Source organism: Hypomesus transpacificus, chromosome 23 (assembly GCF_021917145.1).
Source record: "Hypomesus transpacificus isolate Combined female chromosome 23, fHypTra1, whole genome shotgun sequence".
Lineage (NCBI taxonomy): Eukaryota > Metazoa > Chordata > Actinopteri > Osmeriformes > Osmeridae > Hypomesus > Hypomesus transpacificus.
In genome coordinates, this window is record NC_061082.1 from 17,809,763 (window position 1) to 17,823,623 (window position 13,861).

At 37.9% G+C, this 13,861-nt stretch overlaps 3 protein-coding genes across 3 annotated transcripts; all 3 read left to right on the forward strand.

Annotated features, from left to right (window-relative positions):
• Nucleotides 1-2,904: 2,904 nt before the first annotated feature.
• LOC124485934 (olfactory receptor 1D2-like) lies at nucleotides 2,905-3,840 on the forward strand. The gene has a single exon (XM_047047835.1). It carries the CDS (start codon nucleotides 2,905-2,907, stop codon nucleotides 3,838-3,840), a length of 936 nt encoding a protein of 311 aa, XP_046903791.1.
• Nucleotides 3,841-7,544: 3,704 nt separating this feature from the next.
• On the forward strand, nucleotides 7,545-8,498 carry LOC124485938 (olfactory receptor 8I2-like). The gene has a single exon (XM_047047840.1). The coding sequence runs from the start codon at nucleotides 7,545-7,547 to the stop codon at nucleotides 8,496-8,498; it is 954 nt and encodes a 317-aa protein (XP_046903796.1).
• Nucleotides 8,499-11,665: 3,167 nt separating this feature from the next.
• Nucleotides 11,666-12,832, forward strand: LOC124485941 (olfactory receptor 4S2-like). The gene is made up of 2 exons (XM_047047845.1): nucleotides 11,666-11,701; nucleotides 11,868-12,832. Exon 2 carries the CDS (start codon nucleotides 11,870-11,872, stop codon nucleotides 12,830-12,832), a length of 963 nt encoding a protein of 320 aa, XP_046903801.1. The 5' UTR covers nucleotides 11,666-11,701; nucleotides 11,868-11,869.
• The last annotated feature ends 1,029 nt before the right edge of the window (nucleotides 12,833-13,861 follow it).

The following is a 13,861-nucleotide window of genomic DNA, read 5'->3' on the forward strand; positions in this document are numbered from 1 at the left end:
ATGAGTTTATGACCAGCGTTAAACATGCAAGCAAGCTGCCATTGTATTTTTTTTACTGTTAAATGTACCACATTTCTATGCTCTTAGTGCTTAGATGTTTTAAGTAAAAGATGTGTCTTTTGATATTCAGAATGACTTAAGGTTTTCTGGTGTAAATATACACACTATACATCTGTACTACCTTTTTACTGAAATTAGATGATGAACTGGTAACAAGATACAAAGTACTAAAAATAACATTAATGGTCCAGAACATCATAGAGGTCCATTTCAACTGAAGTGTAACAACTGTACCTTATAAAAAGGAACTGCCTTAAAAAAAATGTACTCTACTAGGAAATGCCCTCCAAAATATAGAATGCACTACATGTCTTTAAGCAGTTATCGTTTTTTGGGGAATTGAAACCAATGTTCCCATATGGCAGGTTGCAGAAATGTCTCTGACCTCACATCTGTGTGAAATGTGTAATATCTGTGATAACACCAGTTTGAAGATGAGTGATCAGATTTGGTCAACTGCCTGTGGTTTCAAATATGGTCAACAGCATTTACTTGACAGTTTTTGACATTTATCACTTCATTAGCGACATTTGTTTATTTAGGGCCCTGGGGAGGAGTCCATGAGAAAACTAAAAACTTAATGAACGCTGACATTGTGTATTTTGTTATATCTCATATTTCTTCCTCAATTTTAGGGTGGTTTGTTTCCCAAAAGTTAATTGTGAACATGTGTAGTAGGTAGGCTTGGCAACTTTCTCAACTCCAAATGAGGGACACTTTCTTCCAGGTGCGCACACGCACATGCACGCGCACCAACAGCTGACCAACATTAAAGGAAATCGCAAGCTTTCATTAGCCATAAACCTACTAATTTCAGTGTAATTTTGGCAAAGCACTAATAGCTACTCGCTTGGATGTATTGTTCATAGTAATAGTCATTAACTATTACAAGTTTCTCCTTTTGACATACAATAACGCTCACCTCACCAGTGGCCAGTTCACACACACTGTCACAAACAAGCAACAACTGTGTCCCATAGCAACATTTGCGTGAGTTTTTGCGCGTTTACAGTAGCCTATTAGTCCGGTGAGGCTGTGATTTTAATCTGGGACTGGAGCGATGTCCCGGACAACTCGGGACGGTTGGCAACCCTGGTAACATATACAATAAGTCCTGCTATTAAAATATTTTAAACAAGTGCAAAAAACATGAAATATCAATGTAGCACAGCAACACAGACTACAGAAAATCTAAACAGTACACAGCAAACACAATTCACCATACATACTGTCAGAGGTCTTCAACCCCGGTCCTCAGGGACCCCTTTCCTTTATGTTTTAGATGTTTGCCTGCTCCAACACACCTGATTCAAATGAGTGGGTCGTTTTCTAGCTCAGCAGAAGCCTGGTAACACCCATGTGTTTCCTCCGCAGTATAAAACATGCTAAAAAGATGGCCAGGAGCCAGGACATTGGTGGGCACTGGAACTTGGCCCTCGGTTGCATTGAAATGGCTGGTCAGTGCACTTGTTTGGTCAGTGCACCTGGTTGCCCTTGGAGAAAGGATAGCAGGATGGGATGGATTGAAAATGATTAGTGCACAGTGCCCGTGATACAATGGGTGATTAAGATACCGGTGAGACACACCCACACCCACACAGACTCCTGAAATCATAGATAGTGCAGTGCCTGTGATACAGCTGGTGATGACATTTTTTTTCACTGGCTTTGGGGCCTCGATTTCTCAGATCACATATCGCAATTGAAATTCTCAGAAGTACATCATCTAGTCACTTATGCACATCATAAAAGCAATTTCTTATTATTTTAAACAAGCTGCCAATACTCTGGTACATTCATGCAACTTATTACGTAACCTAAATATGTTGAATTAGGCCTACAATCATGACAACTGGCTCAACCATGTAATAACTTATATAATGAACTAAATGTACATGTTTGTGGGGGTAAGAATATTTAACAGAGAAACAATATAATACATTTTGATCAACATGACATAATTTAAAATGTAGGAAACAGGAGACAATTGTAGTGCCGCATGTACAGTTCTACCTCAGGAGCGTTTGCAATGTTTACATTTTTATATTTTCCTTTGTGCCATGCAGTGCTGTAAAATAGTCTTGTATTTTCTGCATCACATTGATGCAATTAAGACACCAACAACCGACCGAGGAAGCTAAATTCATACTTTTATGGGTCGCCATTTCCATGCCTCAAGAAACCGACTGAGGAGGCTAAAGTGGTAGAAACAGTGTTCTTGTCCTCTGCCTGTTGCAGTGTGACGGTGTAGTCATGTGTGTGAAATTCCATCAGCCCATGTAGGTAGTCGGTCGGAGCATTACATATGGTACATAATTATTTTATCATTTTAATATTTAGCACTATTTGATTTATAGAAAATTTACTAATGTACAATTTTATGTTTTAATGTAGATCTTTTAAATTACATTTATTTTATGTGACATTTGAGGCTAAGACCCTCCCCGATGTGTCTCCAAGCGCGCACGTTCATCAGTCTGAAATAAACGGCTGATGAAACAGGTCGGTTAGGGTTGACACCGTATAGTTTCGGTTCTGTTAATGTGTATCAATGATGTTTTGAGATTTAATGCACAAACTATTCAAATAGTGTTACCATCATCTCTGTTACAATGACACAATTTATGAGCACAGAGAAAATGTAACAGTTGTTCCAAACTGAATATGTCAACAATGTTTACCGTTGCTATGAAGTCAGTGTGTCAAGGGTCCTGATGACAACTTGTAAACAGGACTGTGAGAAGCTTTAAACTGACACACGCAGCATGAGCAATCACATTTGTGGAACGAGCCAAGCAGTGCATGTTCAAACATTTAAAACACTTTGTTCAAGATTTGGTATTGATGGATAACACATCCACTGTATTTACTCTTTCTGGATTGGATATGACAATAGACTACAGAACAACACTGTTCTCTCTCACTCTAATGTGTTACTGTGTGATCATTATGGTAAATGTTGCTCTCATTTTGACTATAGTCCTGGATGAAAACCTTCATGAGCCCATGTACATGTTCCTGTGTAACTTGTGCATCAGTGGCCTGTTTGGGACTTCAGGATTCTACCCCAAGTTCCTTCTGGATCTACTGTATCATACTAATGTAATTTCTTATGCAGGATGTCTCATTCAAGCTTTTGTAATATATTCTTCTGCTTGTAGTGACTTTTCAATTCTAGCAGTGATGGCATATGACAGGTATGTGGCAATATGTAGACCACTGCAATATCATTCTGTTATGACTAAGCAGTGGGTCACTCAGTTAGTCTCTTATCCCTGGCTATCTACATGCTGTTTATTCACTGCTGCTTGTACATTAACCAGTACAATGAGGTTGTGTGGATCCCATATAGACAGACTATACTGTGATAACTGGTCTATTGTTAAGTTATCTTGCACTTCAACCATTCCAAACAATATCATTGGATACATAATCCTAGTCTTCTATTTTGGTCATTTTATTTTCATTGTGTGTTCATATGTATATCTGATCAGATCAAGTGTAAAGTCTATTGAAAGCAAGGCAAAGTTCATGCAGACCTGTATGCCACATTTTTTGTCATTATTTAATGTAACCGTTGCTTTGCTTTTTGATGTATTGTATATTCGATATGGTTCAAGAGATTTGCCACAAAGTCTTCAGAACTTTTTGGCAATAGAATTTCTTGTTGTCCCACCAATTCTTAACCCCTTAATTTATGGTCTTAAATTGACTCGGGTTCAAAACAGAATACTTCGTTTATGTACAAAAGGTGAAAAAAATCTAATGTCTTTAATGTAAAGTATATTTTCACTTCATAATTTGTAATGATGTACCCTGCATTACCAGGTTGTTGCTAACTCTTTATCTAAAATAATTTTGTGAAAGCATCTACCTTGTCATTGTTTATCAGTTGAACTGTTTAGTTTCAAATGATTGTTCTTGCTGACTGTGCCAGCTGAAAAAAAGTCTGAATTTCAAGAGCTAGGCTCACTGACTGAGTTTAGGACGAGCGTTTAACAGCAAGCAAGCTGCCATTGTTTTTTACTGATAAATGTACCACGTCTATGCTCTTAGACTTAGATGGGCTTAGATGTTTTAAGTAATAGATTTGCCTTTTTATATTCAGAATGACTGAAGGTTTTCTGGTGTAAATATACACACTATACATCTGTACTAGTTTTTTACTGAAATTAAATGATGAACTGGTAAAAAGATAAAGCACTAAAAATTACATTATTGGTACCAGAACATCATAAAGTTCCATTTCAACTTAAGTGTAACTGCCTTATCAAAAATGTGCTGTACTAGGAAATGCCATTCAAAATATTAAATGTACCGTATGTTTTTTAGCATTTATCGTGTCTTTCTGGAATTGACACCAATGTTCCCATATGGCAGGTTGCAGAACGTTTTATGACCTCACATCTGTGTGAAATGTGTAATATCTGTGATAACACCAGTTTGAACATGAGTGATCAGATTTGGTCAACTGCCTGTGGTTTAAATTGTGGTCAACATCATTTACTTGACAGTTTTTGAAATGTATCACTTCATTACCGACATTTGTTTATTCAGGGCCCTGGGAGTCCATGAGAAAACTAAAAACGTAATGAACCCTGTCATTGTGCATTTTGTTAGATATATCTTATTTACATTTTAGTCATTTTAGCAGACGCTCTTATCCAGAGCGATCTTATATTGCTTCCTTAATTTCAGGGTGATTTGTTTCCCAAAAGTAAATTGTGAACACGCGCAGTAACATATACAATAAATCCTGCTATTAAAGTGCAACAACCTTGACATATCAATGTAGCACAGCAACACAGACTACAGAAAATGTAAACAGTACAGAGCAAACACAATTCACCAAACATACTGTGCACATACAAAACATAACTACTTTGGAAACAGCATGAACCAAGAATACATTCAAAATCATGCATTTAACAGAAGGCAAAAACTGGTACATTCTTGAAATGATTTTAGACCTACTGTTAGGATGATGCCAATCTATCTCTATATGAACTGGGTGCGGAGTCAACAACATGACCTCATGAAGTAAGGAGAGAAGCCTCTTTCTTATAGAAATTCTGCATATCACCTAGTGAAATGGACCGTACAGTGAACTACACTTTCAGATTTTTTGAAGACCAAACAAGCCATGTACAGTAGCATATGGTACAGGGCCTTGGCGACTTGCACTATCACCTTCCTATCACTTTCCTCTCCAATATAAAACATGCTAAAAAGATGGCCAGGACATTGGTGAGCACTGGAACTTGGCCCTCGGTTGCGTTGAAATGGCTGGTCAGTGCACTTGGCTGGTCAGTGCACCCGGCTGCCCTTGTAGAAAGGATAGCAGGATGGGAGGAAAGCACAGAGGGAATTTCGTCTTTATTAAAATTTGGATTGAAAACGATTAGTGCACAGTGCCCGTGATACAATGGGTGATTAAGATACCGGTGAGACACCCACACCCACTCAGACTCCTGAAATCGTAGATAGCGCAGTGCCTGTGATGCAGCTGGGGATGACAGTTTTTTCACTGGCTTTGGGGCCTCCATTTCTCAGATCACATATCACAATTGAAATTCTCAAAAGTACATAATCTAGTCACTTATGCAAATCATAAAAGCAATTTCTTATTATTTTAAACAAATTGCTAATACTCTGGTACATTCATGCAAATTATTATGTAACCTAAATATGTTGAATTAGGCCTACAATCATGACAACTGGCTCAACTATGTAATGACTTGTGTAATGAACTAAATGTATATGTTTGTGGAGATAAGAATATGTAACAGAATACCAATATAGTACATTTTGATCAACATGACATAATTGAAAATGTAGGAAACCGGAGACAATTGTAGTGTTGCATGTATAGTAATGCCTCAGGAGTTTTTGCAATGTTTACATTCACATTTGTATATTTTCCTTCGTGCCATGCAATGCTGTAAAATAGTCTTGTATTTTCTGCATCACATTGATGCAAATAAGACACCAATAACCGACCGAGGAAGCTAAATTCATACTTTTTTCCCTGTCGTTTTCCCATTTGTGGGTCGCCATTTCCATGCCTCAAGAAACCGACTGAGGAGGCTGAAGTAGTAGAAACAGTGTTTTTGTCCTCTGCCTGTTGCAGCTCATTTTGACACTGACCGAGGAGCAGACCTGAATCATCAAGTTTCAGACCCTGTGAAGTGCCCGTGATGCAAACGTATTTGCAACTTGTCAATTCAAACGGTGTCCTTGTCCTTGTTTGATGATATCTAACCAAGCAATGGAAATTACATCCCTTTTGTCTTAATATAAGTTAAACCATGGTAAATTGTGTGTGTAGTCTATACAGGAGTGGTGGCCTGTTTTCACAGTCTATCGCGGAGTCTGCTTGTCTTTAATACGTTTTGTTATAGAAAGCGATGCACATTAAGGACAATTACATTTTCATAAACCACTCATCAGAGTCAACTTCACACAGTGTAGCATGAGAACAGTGGCTTAGTGAGCTCAGGCCAACGCTGTGATGTTTATTTCTTGAGAGGTCCTCAGTGCCAGCTCATATGGTTGAAACTTTGCACACAACCGGGTTCTTGAGCTAATTGTTCCACAAAAACTTGGAACACACAGACAGAGATTCCTTGCATTATAGTATAGATGTGGCCTGTTGCATGAGAAAGGGCATGAAATTGCATGAGAAATAGCTGATGAATATGCAATGAGGGAAGAAGAAAAGCACTTCTCTTATGTGCCACAATCTCAAAATGAATCTTCCTCCTGACACCCATAATCTCTACCACCTTCTCCCTTTCAAACTTTGCGGAACCAACGCATACAATTCCAAAGTGGCAAAGGCCCAGAGCGTAACCCCTTTGACAGCTGTGTTACACAAGGGCGGAAACATCATCTCGCCTTGAGCGAAAACAAGTCACTTTTACTAGGGTGTAGGACAACATTTAGATAACGTTTTTACCTTCGAATTTAGTTTTGTTTAATCAGCTTCAATTACAAGTGTGCTTTATTTACCATTTCAACATAAACAGTATAGACAGTGTAATAAAATGTTGTTCCTTACAGGCCCACCATTCCACACTGCTAAAGGAAGCCACTTGTTTTATTTTTTATTTGTATTTTTTTACATATAATAAAAAGTCATTAATAAGTGGTGGGAGGAAACTGTCCACTGTGCATATAGAGAGACGAGAATATGTCTGGGGGATAATTTACAGCATAAAGGTGCAACATCTTACCAGTGTCTCTATAAGTGTTGTGATCACACTCCTGTGATCTCTTCACTGGAACCAACCGCCCAGCTCACAATACAGGTAGCTGCTCATTACATCTTGCATGTTGTAAAAAAAATGCTTTGTACTGAGCAAACATTTTACAGGTCCTATTTGTATAAAATATATTATTAAGTATGAGCTGTAACATACGTAGGGGAGACCTTATAAACTATCTGGATTAATAAAACCCAATATATATTTTTTTTTTCAGATATGACTTTGGAGAATAATGTATCTGTCATTACAGTGTTTACTCTTTCTGGGTTGGGTGAGACAGTGGACTACAGAACCACTCTCTTCTCTCTTACTTTACTGTATTACATTGTGATTATACTTGTAAATGTTGCTCTCATTTTGACGATAGTCCTGGATGAAAACCTCCATGAGCCCATGTACATCTTCCTGTGTAACTTGTGCATCAGTGGACTTTTAGGGACTGCAGGATTCTACCCCAAGTTCCTACTAGATCTACTGTCTTTTCATCAGGTAATTTCTTATGCAGGGTGTTTCATTCAAGCATTTGTAATATATTCTTCAGCTTGTGGAGACTTTTCTATTCTAGCAGTGATGGCTTATGACAGGTATGTGGCAATCTGTACACCACTGGAGTATCACTCTGTTATGACTAAACAGAGGGTCACTCAGTTAGCATTTTATCCATGGATTATAAATTTTTCTTTCTTCACTATTTCTTTTACAATGACTAGTACCCTAAAGCTCTGTGGAGCATACATAGAAAGACTCTACTGTTCAAACTGGTCTATCGTTAAGCTGTCTTGCACTTCAACCGTCCCAAATGACATAATTGGATATATAATGATATTTTTCTATTTTGGACATTTTATTTTCATTCTGTGTACATATACCTATCTGGTCAAATCATGTCTTAAGTCCATCGAGGACAGGGGAAAGTTCATGCAGACTTGCATGCCACATTTAATCTCATTATTCAATGTTTCAATTGCCTTGTTTTTTGATGTTTTGAATAATCGATACAGTTCAACACATTTACCACAAAGCTTTCAAAACTTCATGGCAATAGAATTCCTTGTTGTCCCTCCGATTTTAAACCCTGTCATTTATGGTCTTAAACTAACTCAGCTTCGAAACAGAATTCTGAGAGGATTCATGAACGGTGAAATAAAGTCAATTTCTCTAAGTAAGTAAATTATCATATCTAGGTAGTTTAGCTGTTCAGCACATTTTCTAATTATGCCACATATTTTATATCACAGTAATCTAGACGCCAATCACACACGTATTAGATGTATACCTGAGATATGTATATACAGTATATGATGACGACGACTCAAGTTTGAATTTGAGTAATCAACATGAGTTAGCTTCCTGTGGGATAAAGTATGGTGTCAAAAATGGTTTTGACCAGTTCTCACATTTGGCACTTGATTTAGTTGAAGTACTGAGTTTGTTTTAGAGGGCCCTGTCATCATCACAGCCCCTGTATTCATGTTTGCTTCCCTTGCCAATCTTTGTTGGATAATTTGTCTGTTTTTGGTGTTTTGGTCCAAATGTAATAAATCTTGGTATGTTTTCACCCCGTTGCCTGAGCTCCTCTGCATTTAAGGCCACTCAGTGCTGTGTCAGTGCATCACAGACAGAAACGGCATACAGAATGCAGCAAATGTCACACTGAAAACCATACAGAAGTTACTGTGCATTAAAAAGGTGGAGGCAAAAACCAGCCAAGTTGTTGAACTAGGTTTTCAAACCTATCGAAATTAATCAAAAAGACCACCAACTAGTTTCAGCTTTGCTTCAACAATCACTGTAGTATTCATTGAAAAACTACAATTGTAAGACTCATAGAAACTAACTACTGCATACGGAATGGGTTTCACAAGAAACCAAAGAGTCAAGGATAGGTTTCCTGTTTTGTGAGGAAGCCGTCAATAGAGGTAGAGCATGGGTTAGCTTTTGTCAAACACCACATTAGTTTTGGATAAATTCTGGCATCAGCAGCTAACGTGAGCAAGAAAGCTACCCACATGAACAAATAGTTATATGCCCAGCTTGCTTTAGTAGAGGCTACTGACAAAGTTATTCAGGAAATTGTGAAATATGGAAATGTACAAGAGAAGGCACATTCGGTCTAACTGGAAAAACAGGGACTGTATCACAGTCTGAAAAAGATGACAATGAAAATTACGATAGCAGAAGATTGTCTGAGCGATGGAGCCTTAGATAACTCACATAGACACTGCACTAGTACAACTTGTGGGTGTTAAAGTTGAAGTATATTCACGATACATTCACACCTCATAACTACTCAATTTTGGGGTCTGAATGTGTCTGTATGAGCTTGCTTTAACAATGTGTCATGTCACCACAATTAAGTGTCAGAGTAGCTTGGCAGTATCGTTTTCATCCTCACATTCCCCATACCAGACCTTTACCAGTAAAGGCCCTTTACCTACGAATATAACAGTCATAAACGTTGTTTCAGTTAGCTACAAGGTCAAATATCTAACAACTTAACAGGCCTGTTGAGCTATGTTTACACTGTACATTTCAAATGTATGGGTATGATAGTAGATTATCCCGTATGTTTCCGGCTAATATTAGACAGCCCTGGCATGAATGTGTACATATATCCAACTTGAAGTCTATTTCAGGTCTATATATTTGTGACATAAGCAACACAAATCTTAGAAGCAAGATGGCGTACAGTCATGGCCGAAATTGTTGGCACCCCAGAAATCTTTCTGGAAAATCAAGTATTTCTCACAGAAAAGTTTTGCAGTAACACATGTTTTGCTATACACATGTTTATTCCCTTTGTGTGTATTGGAACAAAACAAAAAAAGGGAGGAAAAAAAGCAAATTGGACATAATGTCACACAAAATTCAAAAAATGGGCTGGTCAAAATTCTTGGCACCCTTTCAAAATTGTGGATAAATAAGATTGTTTCAAGCATGTGGTGCTCCTTTCACCTGGGGCAAGTAACAGGTGTGGGCAATATAAAAATCACACCTGAGAGCAGATAAAAAGGAGAGAAGTTCACTTAGCTTTGATTGTGTGTGCCACACTAAGCATGGACAACAGAAAGAGTAGAAGAGAACTGTCTGAGGACTTGCGAACCAAAATTGTGGAAAAATATCTACAATCTCAAGGTTACAAGTCCATCTCCAGAGATCTAGATGTGCCTTTGTCCACAGTGCGCAACATTATCAAGAAGTTTGCAATCCATGGCACTGTAGCTAATCTCTGTGGGCGTGGACGGAAGACAAAAAGTGATGAAAGGTTGCAACGCAGGATAGTCCGGATGGTGGATAAGCAGCCCCAAACAAGTTCCAAAGAAATTCAAGCTGTCCTGCCGGCTCAGGGAGCATCAGTGTCAGCGCAAACTATCCGTCGACATTTAAATGAAATGAAACGCTATGGCAGGAGACCCAGGAAGACCCCACTGCTGACACAGAGACCTAAAAAAGCAAGACTACAGTTTGCCAAAATGTACTTGAGTAAGCCAAAATCCTTCTGGGAAAAAGTCTTGAGGACAGATGAGACCAAGATAGAGCTTTTTGGTAAAGCACATCATTCTACTGTTTACCGAAAAAGAATGAGCCCTACAAAGAAAAGAACACAGTACCTACAGTGAAATATGGTGGAGGTTCAATTGTGTTTTGGGGTTGTTTTGCTGCCTCTGGAACTGGGTGCCTTGAATGTGTGCAAGGCATCATGAAACCTGAGGATTACCAAAGGTTTTTGGGTCGCACTGTACAGCCCAGTGTCAGACAATGACACTGGGCTGTACAGCAGGACAATGACCCCAAACATACGTCAAAAAGCACCCAGAAATGGATAGCAACAAAGCGCTGGAGAGTTTTAAAGTGGCCAGTAATGAGTCCAGATCTACATCCCATTGAACACCTGTGGAACATTTCTGGGGTGCCAATGTAGCCTGTGTATGGTGAAACTCACTCCTCAAGTATGTTACAGGCCACCCGCGTCACTATTGCTAGCTTTTCGTTGGCGTAGTTGGTAGTGGTGGCGCTTGGGAGGTCAGAGGTGGTGAGTTCGACTCCTGGTCGGAGCGGACAGTGGCCCATATACCTCTGACGGAACTTGCAAGACCACGTCTGTTACACCAACAATTTCAGCCATGACTGTGTAATCATTGTTCTGTAACACTTTCAACTTTGGTATAATTTGTTTACCAAGAGTTGACTTAAACATAGGACTATACATTTCGTATTCTCTCATTAGGTCATGTCAACAGAGCATCCTCTAAGGCTTTGTGAGTTGCCGCTGTATAAAACTACCACATCTATCAGTGCCTACAGTGTTGTAAAGTGCAAAGTGTAGTGATCGCACAGGTCCGGTCTATGGAACCACCCAGCACACAAAACAGGTATGTGCTTTCTCTCATGTTTTATATACATGTTTTATAAGGAGAAAATGTTTTCATGTTTATATTATTCAACGCTTTAATTTCTTCATATTATGGTGACAAAACCATATACATTGTATATATAAAACAAAACAATAATGAGTGAACATTTTGTCTTTCTTCCCAGATATGATTTTGGATGATAATGTCTCCATCATTTCAGTGTTTACTCTTTCTGGGTTGGGTGAGACAATGGAATACAGAACCACTCTCTTTTCTCTCACTTTGTTGTATTACATTGTGATTATTATGGTAAATGTTGCCCTAATTTTGACTATAATTTTGGACGGAAATCTCCATCAACCCATGTACATCTTCTTGTGTAACTTGTGCATCAGTGGACTTTTTGGTACTGCAGGATTCTATCCCAAGTTCCTGCTGGATTTGTTGTCCTATCATCATGTCATCTCTTATGCAGGATGTCTGTTTCAAGCTTTTGTAATATATTCTTCAGCCTGTAGTGACTTTGCTATTCTGTCAGTGATGGCTTATGACAGGTATGTAGCAATCTGTAGACCACTGGAGTATCACTCTGTTATGACTAAACAGAGGGTCACTCAGTTAGCATTTTATCCATGGATTTTGACTTTTTCTTTATTTACTATTGCTGTTACAATTACCATTCAAATGAAACTATGTCAAACTCATATTGAAAGACTTTACTGTTCAAACTGGTCTGTGGTTAAGCTCTCTTGTAGTTTAACCATACCAGATTACATTGTTGGATACATAATCATACTTTCTTCAATTGGACATTTTATTTTCATTCTATGTTCATATACCTATCTGGTCAGATTATGTCTGGAGTCCATCAAAGACAGGGTAAAGTTCATGCAGACCTGCATGCCACATTTACTGTCATTATTCAATGTTTCCCTTGCTTTGCTTTTTGATGTTCTGAACAATCGATACGGTTCTAGAAATTTACCACAGAGTCTTCAGAACTTTATGGCAATAGAATTCCTTGTTGTCCCTCCAATTCTAAACCCTGTCATTTATGGTCTTAAACTGACTCAGCTTCGAAACAGAATTCTGAGAGGATTTATGAATGGGAAAAAACTGTCAATGTTCCAGATAAATGACACTGGCTAAGAAGTTTAGAAAAATTGAATAACCTATAAAAATGTATTGTAACTTTAACCATTTGTAAAACTTGTAACTGCAACCTGCTTCAGTCTCTAAATATCTGAAAGTTAATACATTAGTATAAAATATGCTGTGCAGAGGTCTTAGGCACCCAATATTTGTATATGTATTTTTTCTTATACATGTATTTTACTGTCCTCTGTATTTGTGCAACAGTATAAAAGTGCAAAGATGTTTGTTTAATCTTTTAATTTAATAATTTCAATCTAAATTTAATTTTAAAGAATTTTAGCTTAACTTTTTCATTATCGTTTTACTTTGCCAAAGACTTTTGCTCAGTAATGATATATATCACCTTTTTTATATGTTACAAAAAACACGAGACTCTGCTTTGTATTATTGATGGATCATTACGCAAAATATACGATTTTTCAAATTGATTAGACAAATTAATTTATGATCATTTTAAAGATGTATCTATCTGTTGGTTACCCCTCTGTTCTATTGTTATAGCTCAATCTGATACTGGCTCTCAGTTTGTACTCTGCTCTCACCATCATGCTTATATTTTTCCTTGTGGAATGATGTATGGAATATGTTCTTCTAGCAAAAACAGTCAGCGTTCTCTTCTTTTTTTTTTGAATGAAACATTGACATGGGGTGGCCTAGTGAAGCATGGATTGTGTTTGTTATCATAGTGTTTGTTATAACACTTGCCCACTTGATAGGGCAAGTGTACTATGGGGCAAAGTATAAATACAAGTTGAAAAGTAAAATGTTTAGGCTCATCCAGCCATGTGGCTGTGGACTAATAAAATGTGGGGGTGTAGCTGCATCTGTGTTTAAAACTATCACCAACATCTGACCTTTTTGTTTTACCACCAGAATAAACGGATTACCAAAATGTTTCCTAGATTTCATCCATTCACTAGAGAGGGTACAATTTATGGGGAAATTGTGAGGTGTGCTTGTGTCTGTTGCAGATGGGTGCGTAGTATAAAAGTAATATATCGGTAAATTAAATAAGTATGCATA

Bases quoted from the DNA above. Each gene is read 5' to 3' on its own strand.
- LOC124485934 (XM_047047835.1), top strand. From the start codon at position 2,905: ATGGATAACACATCCACTGTATTTACTCTTTCTGGATTGGATATGACA.
- LOC124485938 (XM_047047840.1), top strand. From the start codon at position 7,545: ATGACTTTGGAGAATAATGTATCTGTCATTACAGTGTTTACTCTTTCT.
- LOC124485941 (XM_047047845.1), top strand. From the start codon at position 11,870: ATGATTTTGGATGATAATGTCTCCATCATTTCAGTGTTTACTCTTTCT.